The 16516-nt window shown below is 42.6% G+C and overlaps 1 protein-coding gene across 2 annotated transcripts in view; it reads left to right on the plus strand.

Annotated features, from left to right (window-relative positions):
* LOC137660245 (uncharacterized) overlaps nucleotides 1–16516 on the plus strand; it is a 123134-nt gene that overhangs the window by 23744 nt on the left and 82874 nt on the right. For both annotated transcript variants that reach the window (XR_011047661.1, XM_068394977.1), the window contains exon 3: nucleotides 9928–13463. Coding sequence is in view for 1 of the 2 variants with exons in the window: in XM_068394977.1 (XP_068251078.1) it covers nucleotides 9928–13463 (3536 nt within the window). In the remaining variant the exon portion in view is untranslated. The remainder of the gene's footprint in view (nucleotides 1–9927; nucleotides 13464–16516) is intronic.

Genomic DNA, 16516 nt, shown 5'->3' on the forward strand with positions numbered 1-16516 from the left:
GCAAGGAGGACATCCACTCTTAGAGTCTACCAGTCGAAGTGGGAAGTCTTCCGAAGCTGGTGCAAGTCGGTATCAGTATCCTCAACCAGTACCTCTGTAACCCAAATAGCTGACTTCCTATTATACCTGAGGAAGGAAAGATCTCTTTCAGCTCCCACGATCAAAGGTTACAGAAGCATGTTGGCAGCAGTCTTCCGTCACAGAGGCTTAGATTTTAAGTCTTTTGAGACCTCGAAGGAGCGTCGTTTGGCCACACCAGGTTGGAATTTAGACGTGGTACTAAGATTCCTTATGTCAGAAAGGTTCGAGCCACTACAATCAGCCTCCTTTAAAGATCTCACTTTAAAGACTCTTTTCCTCGTCTGCTTAGCAACAGCTAAAAGAGTCAGTGAGATACACGCCTTCAGCAGGAACATCGGATTTTCATCTGAAACGGCTACATGTTCTTTACAGCTTGGTTTTCTAGCCAAAAACGAACTACCTTCTCGTCCTTGGCCGAAATCGTTCGATATTCCAAGCCTTTCTAATTTGGTTGGAAATGAACTAAAAAGAGTCTTATGCCCTGTTAGAGCTCTTAAGTTCTATTTAAGACGAACTAAACCTTTACGAGGACAGTCAAAAGCTTTATGGTGTGCTATTAAGAAACCTTCTTTACCTATGTCAAAGAATGCAGTTTCCTATTATATCAGACTGTTGATACGAGAAGCTCATTCCCATCTGAATGAGGAAGACCATGCTTTGCTGAAGGTAAGGACACATGAAGTTAGAGCTGTCGCAACTTCAGTGGCCTTTAAACAAAATAGATCTCTGCAGAGTATAATGGACGCAACCTATTGGAGAAGCAAGTCAGTGTTCGCGTCTTTTTATCTTAAAGATGTCCAGTCTCTTTACGAGAACTGCTACACCCTGGGACCATTCGTAGCAGCGAGTGCAGTAGTGGGTGAGGGCTCAACCGCTACATTCCCCTAATTCCATAACCTTTTTAATCTTTCTCTTGAAATGTTTTTTATTGTTGTTTTTTGGGTTGTCCGGAAGGCTAAGAAGCCTTTCGCATCCTGGTTGATTTGGCGGGTGGTCAAATTCTTTTCTTGAGAAGCGCCTAGATTAGAGGTTTTGATGAGGTCCTTTAGTATGGGTTGCAACCCTTGATACTTCAGCTCCTAGGAGTCGCTCAGCATCCTAAGAGGATCGCGAGGCTCAGTAAGGAAGACGTACTTAAAGAGGCAGAGTAATTGTTCAAGTCGACTTCCTTACCAGGTACTTATTTATTTTATGTTTGTTATTTTGAATAACTGCTAAAATGAAATACAAAATACTTAGCTCATAATAATGTAAACATGTAATGCTGGTCTCTACCCACCCCCCTGGGTGTGAATCAGCTTATATAATCACCGGCTAAGTTTAATATTGAAAAATGTTATTTTTATTAATAAAATAAATTTTTGAATATACTTACCCGGTGATTATATATTAAAGGACCCTCCCTTCCTCCCCAATAGAGACCCAGTGGACCGAGGAGAAAATTGGTTCTTTGTTTACATGGAGTACTAAGTACCTGCTCGACAGATGGCGCTGTTGATGTACACCCCCTCCTGCATAGCGATCGCTGGCGTATTTTGACCGTAGAGTTTTTCTGTCGGGCAGCAGAGCTGCAGCTTATATAATCACCGGGTAAGTATATTCAAAAATTTATTTTATTAATAAAAATAACATTTTAATGCTGTTACTGTTCTTAAAATGTTTTATTTTTCCTTGTTTCCTTGCCTCACGGCTATTTTCCCTGTTGGGGGCCCTGGGCTTATAGCATCCTGCTTTTTTAACTAGGGTTGTAGCTTGGCAAGTATAATAATACTCACCTGCCTCCCCCTCCCCCACTGATTACTGATGTTAAGAGACTAATAATTAGGTTTTCTACTTCGAGAACTGAAAATTTTGAGTTAATATGTCTTATAATCGACTAGTTATCTTTCCATCAACTGCTAGATGACATGGTGCTTCCCAGAATGGGGAGGCGTATTGCAAGGAGAGAAAAAGGGAAATATTTATTTGTTCCTACACGTATATAAATCTTTCGTCCTTTAAAATAAAGAATATAATACAGTGATACCTCGGTAGTCGAACGACTCTATACTCGAACAATTCGGAGTTCGACCAAAATTTTCGAGAAATTTTTGCTGCGGTGCTCGACCAAAAATTCGGTACTCGACCAGCCGAACACGTGACGACCGCATGGGCTTTGTGATGATCGCGCCATCTCGGCCACTCTCGCTTGTTCGGGAAGCATCAGTTCTCTCGAGAGCGTCACTCAGACAACGCGCGATCAGCATTCGTTGTGATTTAGTGATTTTCAGTGCTTTTAATTGCTTTTTTAGCTTTCATAATGAGTCCCAAGAAAGTAATGAGTGTTAAGGGGAAGGAGAAGAGGAAAACAGTGCGAACAACGATCGAGTTGAAGAAGGAAATTATAGCGAAATATGAGAATGGTGTACGAGTGTCCGATTTAGCGGTAGAATACGGAATGGCGAAGTCGACCATTTCTACGTTTTTAAAGCATAAAGAAATGATTAAGAAGGCGAATGTTGCAACGGGAGTTACGGCGGTAACTAAGCAAAGGCCACAAGTGATTGAGGAGATGGAAAAGTTGCTTTTAATATTTATTAAAGAAAAACAGTTGGCCGGGGAAAGTGTTAGTGAAGCGTTCATTTGTGAAAAAGCGTTGCATATCTATGAAGAATTAGTGAAGAAAAGTCCGAGTACCAGTGAAAGTGATTCATTTACATTTAAAGCGAGCAGGGGTTGGTTTGAAAAGTTTCGTAATAGAACAGGTATTCATCGTGTTACTAGGCATGGGGAGGCAGCTAGTTCGGATCAAATTGCAGCCGATAAATACGTGGGGGAATTCGATCGGTACATAAATGAACAAAATTTGATCGCACAACAAGTCTTTAATTGTGATGAGACTGGGTTATTTTGGAAGAAAATGCCAGCCAATACGTACATTACCAAGGACGAGACGAAGATGCCAGGTCACAAGCCAATGAAAGATAGGCTAACATTGTTGCTGTGTGCAAATGCAAGTGGCGATTGCAAGATCAAACCCTTGTTAGTGTACCACTCGGACAACCCCCGGGTGTTCAAACGAAATAATATTTGTAAAAGTGCACTACCAGTTATGTGGCGCTCGAACACTAAATCTTGGGTCACAAGACAATTCTTTACTGAGTGGATAAACGAAGTGTTTGCCCCCCAGGTTAAGGCTTACCTCATTGAAAAGAGCTTGCCAATGAAATGTCTTCTGGTTATGGACAATGCTCCTGCACATCCTCCAGGTCTCGAGGATGACTTGAAAGAAGAATACAGCTTTATCAAAATCAAATTCTTGCCCCCCAATACTACTCCCATACTCCAGCCCATGGACCAACAGGTCATTTCAAACTTCAAAAAACTCTATACCAAGGCCCTTTTCAGAAAGTGTTTTGAAGTGACCAGTGACACGAAGTTGACCCTAAAGGAATTCTGGAAGGAACACTTCAGCATCCTCAACTCTGTTAACATGATTGACCAAGCTTGGCGAGGTGTGACCTATAGGACATTGAACTCTGCCTGGCGTAAGCTGTGGCCATCATGTGTCACAGAGAGGGAGTTTGAAGGTTTCCAACCAGAGGCGGGTCCAAGCACTGCTACCCCTGTAATTTCTGATGACACTGATGTCGTTGAGGAAATTGTTGTCATGGGCAGGAGTTTGGGGCTTGAGGTCGACAAGGATGATATTGATGAGCTTGTAGAAAGCCATTCTACCGAGTTGACTGTGGAGGAATTGTTGCACCTGCAACAACAACAGCAGCAGGATCTGATTGTGGAGCAGGAATCTTCAGAAGAGGATGAGGTAAGGGAGGATGTTCCAAGTTCTCTCATCAATGAAATTTGTTCCAAGTGGGCAGATGTGCAGGCTTTTGCTGAAAAATACCACCCAGAAATTGCAGTAGCAAACCGGGCAGTGCATATGTTTAATGATAGTGTCATGTATCATTTTCGAAGAATACTGCAGAGGAGGAAGAAACAATTAACAATAGACCAGTTTTTCACAAAAGAAAAGAAAGCTGCTACATCAAAGCCTGTTTCTCCTCCAAAGAAGAGACAAAGAAGAGAAGAAACCCCTGAAATAGATCTGCCCACCCTTTCATTGGAGAGAGAAACAACTCCTGAAGGAGAACTACCCCGCCACATCATGGAAGGGGACTCTCCTTCCAAGCAGTAACCTCCCCCTTCCATCCTCTCCACATCCATCCCTGTATGCCATCGAACCGCTGCTCAAAGGTATGTTCACTACAGTACAGAAAATGGTTTAAAATTGTTTTATTTTAGTACAGTAAATGGTTTAAAATTGTTTTATAGGATTTTCTGACCAATTTCATACACATTTAGATAATTATTGTTGTTTAGGTACACGTTTTATTAATATTTTGGGCCTGTTCGAGTGCTTGGGAACGGAATAGAATATATACCATTATTTCTTATGGGGAAAAAAAATTCGGTACTCGAACAAATCGGAGGTCGAACACGGATCTCGAACGGATTATGGTCGAGTACCGAGGTATCACTGTACTGTACATTATGTTTTTAACAGAGCTGGAATGGCTGTTGAATTTTTTAATGAAGTAGTTACAATAGGGGTGAGCACACGTGAGAATCAGAGCCCCTTCTCCTATCCAAAGTTCGCCACTTTTCTTTTGTGCCGTAATGAATACGGACATACTGTTGCGCTCTCACCAGATTTTCCTCTTTTTTTTCTCTTACAGGAAGTAAATTCTTGTTGTATGTGAAATTCATACTTTCTGTGGAAAGGGTGAACATTGCAAAAAGAGGTAGAAGGGATGTTAGAGAAGAGCGCGCTCAAAGTCGTTTGAGACAATTCTCCTGTCTTTTACAGTTGGCTGCTCCTGTTGGAGAAATCAACTGTGGGCGAGTGACCGGTCATCAACCTTCCTCCACTGAACAATTTGTTTGTCAGACGAAGTTCCGGATGGAAACTACAGTTTGTGCTGAGTTCTGTCAGAGAAGGAGACTTCAGTCTTTTGATGGGCTTAAAGGACGGGTACGTTAGTCCTCTCGAAAGTACCTCCGCTTCTCCCTCTACAGTACAGTGTACAGTACCAGTTCAAGCCGTTGTGACTTGGACTGTGTACTGCTCCTCAGGTGTTCAGTCGGGTGTTCACCTTGGTAGCAGATTGACTGATCCTGGGCTCCGGAATAAGGCAGTTGCTACAAGATCGAGATAAATTTTTCGCATTTTTCTTGATCTGAGGATTGTGATAAACTGGGAGAAAATGAATATCATACCCAAGTAGAAGTTAAAGTACTTAGGAATGCTGATAGACTTGGCAGCAAAGAGTCTTTCTGTCAGATGAATGCATCAGTAAGCTTAAGGAGGTAGCGCGGCCATTTCTGTTCAATACAGACATCTCGCCTCGGGCTGATGGAGTGTTCTTGGCCACCTTTCTTTGCTGTAGAAAAGCAGTCCTAATGTGGGCCTCCACTGGAGATCACTTCACTGGTGTTTGAAGGATCACTAGTCAGGTGCCAAGGATCTCCCTTTCCTACCTGTTCCATTGGGGCAGGGGGATCAGGATAATCTTATCTGTTGGCTGTATGAGGAAAACCCCTCCTGGTGCAGTACCATTCGACTCTGTCTCTGGACATGCATCTGTTCTTAGATGTGTCAAAGAAGTGGTGGGGCACACTTGAACGACCTGGTCGTCGCAGAAGTTTAGGAGAAGTAATGTTTCTGCACATATATATGTTCTGGAATTCCAAGCAGCCTTTCTAAGGATGCAAGCATTCCAAGAACGTTTAAGGAGGCACTTGATACTACTGTTGATGAGAGACAACACCACTGTAATGGCTATCTGTGAGCTGATAAAGCGTATGCACATTGGGGCAGCATTCCACACTGTGGAGTTGTCATCCAGGTACATTACGGGCAAGAGGAACATACTACCAGACACACTTAGTTGCCAGGAACAGTTATATGGTCGGAATGGTTCCTTCATCCTTGTATAGCAGAGAAGCTTCTTGCTATGCTACTAAATAGGAAGCTCTCCGTGTTTTGCTTCCCTGTTCCAGACCCATTGGTATTGTTCAAAAATGCCTTCCAGCTTACACAGGATCACCTGCATGCATATGCCTTTCCTTCATTCAGCCTAGGCCATTAGCTAATCAGCAAGTGTTGATTATGTCAGGACTCAAGATGACTTTGGTGGGCCTAGATGGCCGCATGCAGAGTGGTATCCCAGTCTGTTAGCACTACTAGTCAAGCTGCAGAGAGAACTGTCGTAATGATCCACGCTCCTCTGTCAGCCACATCTTCAGAGGTACCACCACTGTGAAGTAGATAGAACTTCATGGTTGAAGGCTATCCTGCATTTCCTCCAAGCGAAAGGCTGTTCACGAGGAACTGCTGGAGATGTCTAGGTACCTGTAACATTTCTTTGCAGCCGTGTACCATGGAAAGTAGGCGATCTACTGCAATTGGTATCGTAGGAGGAATACTTCTCATGGCGGAACATCTCTAGCGCAGATCACAGATTTCCTCCCCTTCCTTATCTGAGACGGTATCTCAGTCACTTTTATTAAAATACAACTGCTCAGCCTTTGAGCATGATCCTTTGACTGAAGAGTATATTATTATTATTATTATTATTATTATTATTATTATTATTATTACTTGCTAAGCTACAACCCTACTTTGAAAAGCAGGATGCCTAGGGACTTGTCACATGGCGTGGGTTAATTACATAGTAATACAAGATAGGCGGCGGTGAATTAGACGATTGATACATCGTAAGAGGATTTATTGTTTAAGTTAATTTTCACAACAAAAATGAGCATAAATCTTCTTCAAAGCGAGTCAAATAGAACTTTAAATCTTGAGATTACATAACAGAAGAATTATAAGTTTCTTGCTGGCTTTTAAATGATTTCATCAGCCAAATACAATGGAATTAACTTTTAACTAATACAATAATTACACATGGGGAGTAGACACTCGGGGAGACATCTATATGACTAAGATTATTACAAAAAGAAATTGTTGGACGTCATATGGCGTATGTACGTCCGCCATGGTTGAGGTAGGCTTACCATGGCAGGTGGGCCTAGTGACGGTTGCCCACTCATGAGTAGGACTCGAACTTTACTGCTCTTCGACTCACTCTGAGTCTTCTTATTTCCCCTACATTGCTGGGGGGTCTCGGGGCTTGTCTCCCCTAAGGGTAGCAGTGGCAGGTGATGTAATCATACCATACTCGTTCTCACTCCGTGTCCACTCTCCCTGGTGTACCTGTTGACATGGAAACAGATTCAGTACACGTGTACTTGGGTCATCACATACCAAGCAATAATGAAAGCGGCTCAAACTGCTTCCCACAAAACCCATGGATTAGGGAGACAAAGTCATAGGTCGGCAACATCTGCCCTACTTCCTGCGCATTTACTTTACGTTTTTAGCCTTGATTTAAAGTCATTCATTTGTCCGTGACAGGCTCCAGCAGGGAAAATAGCCCAGTAAGGAAAGTAAACAAGGAAAAATAAAACATTTTAAGAAAAGTAACATTAAAATAAATATTTCCTATATAAACTATATAAATTTTAACAAAACAAGAGGAAGAGAAATAAGATAGAATAGTGTGCTTGTGTATACCCTCAAGGAAGAGAATTCTAATTCAAGAGAGTGGAAGACCATGATACAGAGGGTATGGCACTACCCAAGACTAGAGAACAATGGTTTGATTTTGGAGTGTCGTCCTAGAAGAGCTACTTACCATAGCTAGTGTCTCTTCTACCCTTACCAAGAGGAAAGTGGCCACTGAACAATTACAGTGCAGCAACCTACCCTCAAGCGAAAAAGAATTGTTTAGACCTCTCCTTTTTGTGGGAGTTGTCTATGCTCATGAGTAGCTTCAATCAGGTTTGCTCACACCAGGACTTCAGGGATGTGACCTTCATTCTCAAAGCTCTTACAGGCTTTGAGAAGGTCGTCAGACAAAGATCAGACTCTCAGGATTTTGTTTCTGCTAGCTTTAGCATTGGCAAAAAGAGTAGACAAGTTGCATGATCTCTCTTACTTAGTAGTCCATGCTGAGGGGTGGAAGGGGGTCTCATTTTGTTTTGTGCCATAACCCGTCGGTGTGCATTTCCTAAGTTCGAGACCTTCTTCATCTTATCTACATGAAGTGTCAGGTGGTGATCAAGAGGAGATACACTTTTGTGTCCTGTGTGGGTTCTGCAGTGCTATCTGAATAGGACCGGACTACTCAGGCCTGAGTGATCTCTCTCTGGCTTTGTGAGACAATTCATATAGCATACATCTTGACTGCTGAGAGGGTCAAGGTACTAGCTAGGACCAAAGCTCACAAAGTAAGGGGTATAGGCCCCACCCTAGCCTTCAAGAGGAATCTTTCAGTTGGCCACGTGTTGAAAGCTTGGTTTAGGAAATGCCAGACCACCTTCACGACCTTTTACCTACCAGAGCATACGCATAAATCCATACACACCTATGTGCTTGGTCCTGTGGTGGCTGCTCAGATAGTTGTTTAGCCAGCTCAGCTCCCATATAGGGCAGGAAGCATCTTGTGTATGGTAACATATAGATGGAAGTCTGGAATGAAAGCTAGAATGACTGGCTGTTCTCCTTCATTTTTCTGCCTCCTCCTTTAGGGGCAAAGCAGTTGGAAGCCTTACTCATTGGATTTGATATAATACTGGTAAGCTACAATTCTGAGCTCTATTCTTCAGATCTAATGAAGTATATCCCCCCTTCCCCCCTAATGAGGTGGTGAATGATGGAATTTATACCAACCCATTGATCATCTTATGTAAGATATATCATCCTGCACTGCTATGCCCTTCTGGGGAAGACATCCCTCTTTTGACCATGTATCAGTCATCTTGGACAGGCCAGCCCCTATCAGTCTACTCATCCTTATGATAAAGAGATACGAGATTGCTGGAGTGATCTCTTTCCATACTGTATGGGACCAGGTGGGTTGACACTTCTGGGGAAGAAAAAGAGCCCACCAGCTTGGTTCTACAGGACTTCTGACCCACCAATCAGTGATTCTCTATGTTTTGAAGGATGGAAAGTTTGTACTGTATACTGTACTGTACTTGTTGGGAACAAATAACAAATTTTAAGTTAATTTTTATTTTTCCTAGTTATACAAACCTGAGCCTTTTGAAGCTAAACTTCTAGCTTCAACCACCCTTCTCAGTCCTTAAGCTGAAGGTAAAAAGTTATGAACATCCGACAGATGGATGGGCGGGTCTTTTCGCCTGTCCATACCACCTGCCATTAACTACCTCGTTAATGAATTCAATGGACGTTCCAGCTCCGCTGAAAACATATTCCATTTTTTTTGTTTAAATTGCTCAGCTACAACTCTAGTTAGAAAAGCAGGATGCTATAAGCCCAAGGTCTCCAACAGAGAAAATAGCCCAGTAAGGAAATGAAATATGGAAATAAATAAATTACACGAAGTAATGAACAATTAAGATAAAATATTTTAAGGATTCAGGTTTGTATAGCTTTAAAAATATAACTTACAAGTTATTATTTTGAGGTACATATCAACACAGCTTTGAGTACAAGCAATATGAATATCAGGGGAGTATAAAAACGATAAGATTATCATTAAGATTTTGTTTTTTTTTTCATTTTACCAAATTTGTTATTCTTCTGAAGCAGAACTCCTGATTGAATTCTATTATCATAGTACCTAATTGTTTTGTGTACTTGCTGTATATTGTACACTTAACTGAAATCATTTCTTTAAATGCTGTCACTGTCATTCAAATCCTATCTTGCCTTAAAGACTGTTCCTTACCTAAATTAAAGTAGATATAATTCCATTATTTTTATGTATATTGCAGGTGGAAACAAGCTGTCTCTAAAGACTGTCAGATCACCTCCTAAGGGGAAGGCAGCTGAAGACAGGCCCCAGGCCAGTGGTAGAAAAACATGTAGACAACTCTCACTTCTGAAACCACTCAACCCATTACCCCATACCAGTCAAACCCATGGCCATCAATCCCAAGAGAGCTCTGCAAATCTTGCCACAGTTTATGAAAGTGAAGATGCTGAAGAAGGGGAAAGTTCTTCTTCTTCAGAAAGACCTGGACTTCCGGAAGTCAACTTTAAATGTGTCAGTGTCAGAGGTGATGTTGGACAAGTGCAAAATATAAATCTAGACGACTACAATAGAAAGAGAGAGAGCCTCTTCACAGATATAGATGAAGGTAGTTTCATTGAATTTTATCATGGCAAGGAAAATAACCCCCCTGTCCAGATCATCAAAGAAAAAAGAATAAATACCCCCCAGTTGTATTACACCTGTGAGATCAATAATGACACACACTTCTCAACCTCCACCAAAACTAAAGGGGCAGTGGTAGGATTTCGAAAATATGTAGAGAAGATGGGGAGTGATAAAGCTGTCCTTGAAATCACAGAAGAAAGTTCAGACCCTGTCCCACATGATAATTACCCTCCTATGGATGGCCTTTGCATTGATGAAACTATAATTGCATGCAGCTGGGATGTTCTGAAAAGCGAAAAGAAAAAAATCCCAAAGGAAAATGCTGCTGTTAACAGTACAATGATCAGGGGTTCTTTGAATCAAAATTATCCAAATATTTATCCTGACATTTCCACACTTACGCTTCAAACAAATACAAATTCTGGAAAACCTTCACCGGACATTTCTCCTTTTGTAGTAAGGAATCATCATGGCAGTGTTGTTTTAGAAAGCCCTGGTCATGATAGTATTTTAGATGTCAGCCCTGGGCAAGAAAACAAAGTATTACCTAGTCATATTAGATCAGATCCATCTTGTCAGGATAATGTTAATGCTATCCCATGTGCTGTTTATTTGGAAAGAGACAAACCTATAAAAGATCGTGTTGGGAAAGAGATTTTCTATAATGCATGTGAACAAAACTCCTTGATCAGTGAAGATGTTAGTGTGGTAGACAGTCTTCCTAATGAGAGACCTTGTGACCAATTTAATCTAATAGGTAATGAAGCCGAAGCTCAGAGCAGCCCTTGTTCCTATATAGAAATCCTTGGAGGATCAGATGACAAGAAAAAATATAAAACTCAGGGTAAGGAATTTATGAATTATAATCCTGGCTCAGGGGAAAGAGTTTTAAAAAAATCTCCCAGAAAACCCACCTCATCACACCTAGATCTCAATAGCCCTGAAGTTGCAAGGTGGGTACTGACTAGTCCATTTAAGGAAGGATCGCATGGTTCATCGTTCTTGCTGAGGCATGATACCATTGATGTGAGTGAAACTCCAAGTTGTCCTAAGGTGAGGAATACTGATAACTCGCCTGGTAAAGTTCTACCATGTAGTGCCCCCAAGTTGCCTATCCCAGTGATTGAGCTTCCTAGCAGAAATATGGTAGGTTCACCAAGCAGATACCTTACTCCAAGCTCCAGTAATGTTGGAGGCAATGCTGTTTCAAATTGGGTTATGACAAGTCCATTTGAAGATGGGTCACACGGTTCAAGTTTCTTGTTGCAAGATGCCACATTAGAGATTAGCCAACCCAAGCCAAATGCCGTTCATGACGCTGATGATACATGTGAAAAATCTCTGTATATGAGGGTACAAGAAAAGATGAAAACATGTAATAGGTCTTTGCTACATACTTTTCAAAACCAGGGTGGTGGTGAAAGTAAGAATTCTTCAGATTCTAATAGCAATGACAATGTTGTAACGAAGAGGAAGTCAAGAAATTCCGGAACCCCTAAGGTTGTCATTTCTGAATCTGAGGATTCAGATGGAAGCAAGATGAACTTGGAAAATCTTCTTAAGAATGTAACTACTAAAAGAAGAGTAAACAAGAGCTGTGTTAGTCAAAGTATTGAATTGTTTTCCGAAGAATCAGAGTCTCTTCACTTGAAATTATCAGGAGTATTCACCAAATCTTTAAAAGCATCAGAAAAATCTTTGTATACTGTTGGTAAAGATGCAGCATCACCAGGGAATAAAGATCTGGTGACTCCAGAGTGTAAAGGTCCAATGCCTCCAGAGCGTAAAGTTGCAACAACCCCAGTTGCTAATAGTAGCAGTTGCTCCGGGTCAGCATCGGAGAACAGTGATTCAGAGTCATTCATAAAGCCAAGTTCTGTATCCTGTAATAGGGTAAGGAGAATATTTGAATCCGATGAAGATCAGACATCCGATGAAGATCAGACATCCGATGGGTTGTTGCCTGATATTTCAAATCCAGTTGAAAATGCAAAGCAGTTCAAAGGAGTGACAAAGAGGTATGTGAGAACAGCTAAGGAGGCTTTGAAAAACCAAAATGATAATTGCGAGGGTAAATCATTGAAAAATAGAAATGAAAAAGTCAATAAAAGAACAACAAGCTCTACAAAGAAATATAATGAATATATGACTAGTGATGAAGACTCATCCTCAGAATCCAGTATTAGCCTTAGTGGTAATAGGACTCGTAAAATTCAAGTGTCTCAGGGCCGAGAAAAAACTCCGACTTCAAACTTGAGAAAGAAAGCAAGTGATAATACATACTGTCCTTCAACTTCTAGTGAAGATGAAAGCAGTTTTGAAGATTATTTGAAAAGTGTAAAAAAAAAGATTCAGGAGGAAAAAACTCCAAAAGCACATCCTTTACCTACTCAGGGTACCTGTATGAAAAGCTTCATCGACGATGATGAAAGTGGGGATGATTTGAGCTTTTATCTGCCACCTTTAAGTGAAAGATTGAAACAAAAAATAAAACCAAACCTCCAATTGGAGGGAAGAAGTGCTGGTAGCGTATCAGATGATCTTGAAATAGGGCGTAAGAAACCAGGTGAAAAAAATATTCCCAAAAAAAAGGGAACTCAGGCTGAATCTAGCACGTCTCCTTTCAATAGCCTCAAGAAACCCACAGCTAAGAAAGTTACAGATACAACTTCTTGGCGAAAGTCTTTAGTTGTTGACCTTTCTTCTGATTCAGACTCAGATTCAGATGTTTCCCCAGAAAGAGGTAAAGTACAAAATTTAGTCTGTCCACAGTCCTTTGTCACCCCGGCAAATAAAGCCCCGCCAAAGGGGAAATCAAAAACTGAAATTCATCGAAAGCACGTCGAAAGGAAAGTGGAATGCAGTGGTACACCTACATTGACATTTCTTGCATCATTGTCTTCTACTGTTCACACGATCCGTTGCCACCCAGATGCCCTGCTTTTCGTCAAAAGTTTTAAGAAAAAAAAGGAAGAATTATGCAAGAAGCTCTATTCATATTATAATGAACATGTTTTCAGTGAGAGGCTGCCTTCTGTTATGAGTATCACATGGAATGCAAGGTTAACCAAGACTGCAGGGTTTTGTTATTATCAGATAGATCGTGCAAAACCTGACGGCAGAGGAGCTAGGATTGAATTGTCATCTAAGGTAAGTTTATCATCAATTCTTATTGGATGTTAATTAACATTAAAGAAATTTTTGATAGGTTTTTACATTGGTTTTTCAGATTTTATGAATAGAACTTACCTGGCAGTTACATATATATAGCCTTGTCTCTGACGTTCGGCACAATTTTTCAAAAATCGAGTTAACCGCCTTGTGGTGGTTGTGCGGTTAGGTGGTTAACAACCCTTACAGGGTGGTACTTGGAATCATTCCCATTTTCTGTTCCTCAGATCATCTCTGCCGGCCGGATCGACAACAACGTTGGTCCGCCTTAGAGTTTTTCGTTTCGCCTTCCCTGTGTCGCTGTACCGGACTTCTTTTTGGTGAAGTACATTGATTTGGGGATTTGGCAATCGTGTTTCTGTTTATTCTGTTATTTTTTGGTTTTGTTTAATTTGAGTGAGAAACTTCATTTTTATGAATAGAAATTACTGACAGTTATATATATACTGTATATAGCTATAGTCTCTGACTTTCGGCAGAATTTTTCAAAAATCGCGGCAACCGCCTTGTAGTGGTTAACAACCCTTGCAGGGTGGTACTTGGAATCATTCCCGTTTTCTGTTCTTCAGATCATCTCTGCCGGCCGGATCGACAACACGTTGGCCCGTCATTAGAGTTTTTTCTTCGCTTTCCCTGTATCGCTGTACCAATCTGCTATTTGGTGAAGTACACTGATTTGGGGATTTGGCAGTCGTGTTTTGTTATTTCTGTGCTTTTTTGCTTTTGTTCATTATGAGTGATAAACTTCATTTCCGTGTTTGTGTGAATGAGGAATGCAAGGTGAGGTTGCCGAAAATGTCGGTAGACCCTCACACCGTGTGTTAGGGTTGTAGGGGTTTTTAATATACACTTAATAACAGGTGCGAGGAATGTAAGATTTTGAATGTAAAGGATTGGTTGGCTATGAAGCGCTATGTGCGTAAACTAGAGCTCGATAGAGTTAGGAGAGCTTCTAGGTCTAAATCTAAGTCTGTTAGTGAACTTAGTGTTGATTTATCCTTTGAACTTGTAATTAATTCCTCTTTGGAAGTTGATCCTTCCCCTAAGATAGTAACTCCTGCCCCTTCTACAGGATCCATATCTGCGGATGACCCTCAGTACCCCAGGATGGCTGCCGAGTTGAAGGCCATTAAAGAACAACTTGCGGCCTTTAAAGATAAACCCAGTGAAAGTGATATTAGTGCTTGTGAAAGTGCAGTGGAGGTGGCGACTGACCGAACCTGTCATTACCCTAGGTCTAGACCTCTTTCAAGCTCCCAGGACCAAGGGAGAAGGTACGTCGACAACCAAAAGGGGGTGAGAGGTACGTACCCTTGGTCAGCCGTCTCCTCAGACAGTCCTGTTGCCAATTCCCAGGCTGCTCTTGACCGCAATGGAAAAGGCGTGTCAAACGTGATGGTTTCTTCTCCGAATCCTTCTCCTAGACGCAAATGGAAGTTTGAGGCGTCAAGACCTATGAAGAGGAGGTGGAACCGCGATGAACTGTCTCGTTCTCACTCTCCCGGTTCTAGTAGCTTTGAACCTTGTCCTTCAGAGGACAATTTAGACTCCGTACTTGTCAAGAGGACGAAGTCTAGGTCCGCAAGTCGAGATAGAGCAACCGAAGATCCTTCTCCTTCCACGAGTGTTATTCGTCAGCCCTCTCCTTCGTGACTGCAAGACCCAGCAGAAGTAGCTAAGTCTTTCATGTCTGGCATGCAGGAACAACTTTTTTCGTTAGTTCAAGCGTTTAGCCGCCCTCACTCCCAGTCCGACAGACGTAAAGACGACTCTTTGCCAATCAAGAAGTTAGCTTCTAAGAGGGAACAGAGTTCCTCTCCCAAGGAACCCCTGCCCGGTTCTTCAAAGACACGACACCGCTCTGCTTCCTCTTCTGCTCGGCGCTAGGACGATTCCGCCTCTCGCTCTTGGCGCCAGGATGATACCGCCTCTCTCTCTCGACGCCAGGACGATGCCAGCATGCTTCCTCAGGACGAAACTTCCTCTCGTCGCCAGGACGATACCGCCTCTCGTTCTCGTCGCCAGGATGATACTGCCTCTCGTTCTCGACGCCAGGACGATACCGCCTCTCGTTCTCGACGCCAGGACGACTCTGCCTCTCGCTCTCGGCGCCAGGACGATACCAGCCTGCTTCCTCGGGACGATACTGCTTCTCGTTACCAGGACGATAGCAGCTCTCGGCGTAAGGACGCCTCCCCCTCTCACCGTCAGGACGCCTCCCCCTCTCACCGTCAGGACGCCTTCCCCTCTCACTGTCCTGACGCCTTCCCCTCTCACCGTCAGGACTCTTCCTCCTACCGCACCAAGGACTCTTCAAGTGCTCGGTGCCAGGACTCTGCCTCTTCCCAGCGCCAGGACGACACCTACGCTCGGCGCCAGGACGCCACCTACGCTCGGCGCCAGGACGCAAGCGGTTCTTGAGGTCAGGCTGCTTGCAGCCCTCTACTTCAGGAAGAATCCTTTGATATGCCTTTGTCAGATTCTAGGGAGCCTTCTTCTCGAACGAAGGATGTTGTAGAGGTGGATCTGGATCTCAAGGAGGTCTCTGATGACGAAGACAAACCTGCTGATGCTGCTGGCGATTACAAGGTTCTCTCTTGCTCCCTCCTTGAACTTTATGGGGAGGAGTTCCAACCTGCTGCTCCGCGATCTCCTCAATCTCAATTTAGCAGGAAGAAGGCCAAGAAACAGTTGGCCTTCATCAAGATGAAACTTTCCATTTCTGCAAAGAAGGCGCTTGCGAAAATTGATGATTGGATGAAAGAACGGAGGCAAGCGGTTAAGACTTCCTTCTCGTTTCCACCAGCTCGTCTTGCTTCGAAGGCTGGCATGTGGTATGAGACTGGGGAGCCTCTGGGTCTGTGAGTGCCTGCCTCCTCCCAGGGTGACTTCTCTGGTATTGTGGACTCTGCTCTGCTAGAAGGCATGCACTCAACTCGGCCAAAGTTATGTGGTTGATGTCTGAACTTGATCACCTCGTTAAAGGGATTTTTAGAGCGTTTGAGGTTTTTAGTTTTTTGCACGGGTCTCTA

Source organism: Palaemon carinicauda, chromosome 20 (assembly GCF_036898095.1).
Source record: "Palaemon carinicauda isolate YSFRI2023 chromosome 20, ASM3689809v2, whole genome shotgun sequence".
Taxonomy (NCBI): Eukaryota; Metazoa; Arthropoda; class Malacostraca; order Decapoda; family Palaemonidae; genus Palaemon; species Palaemon carinicauda.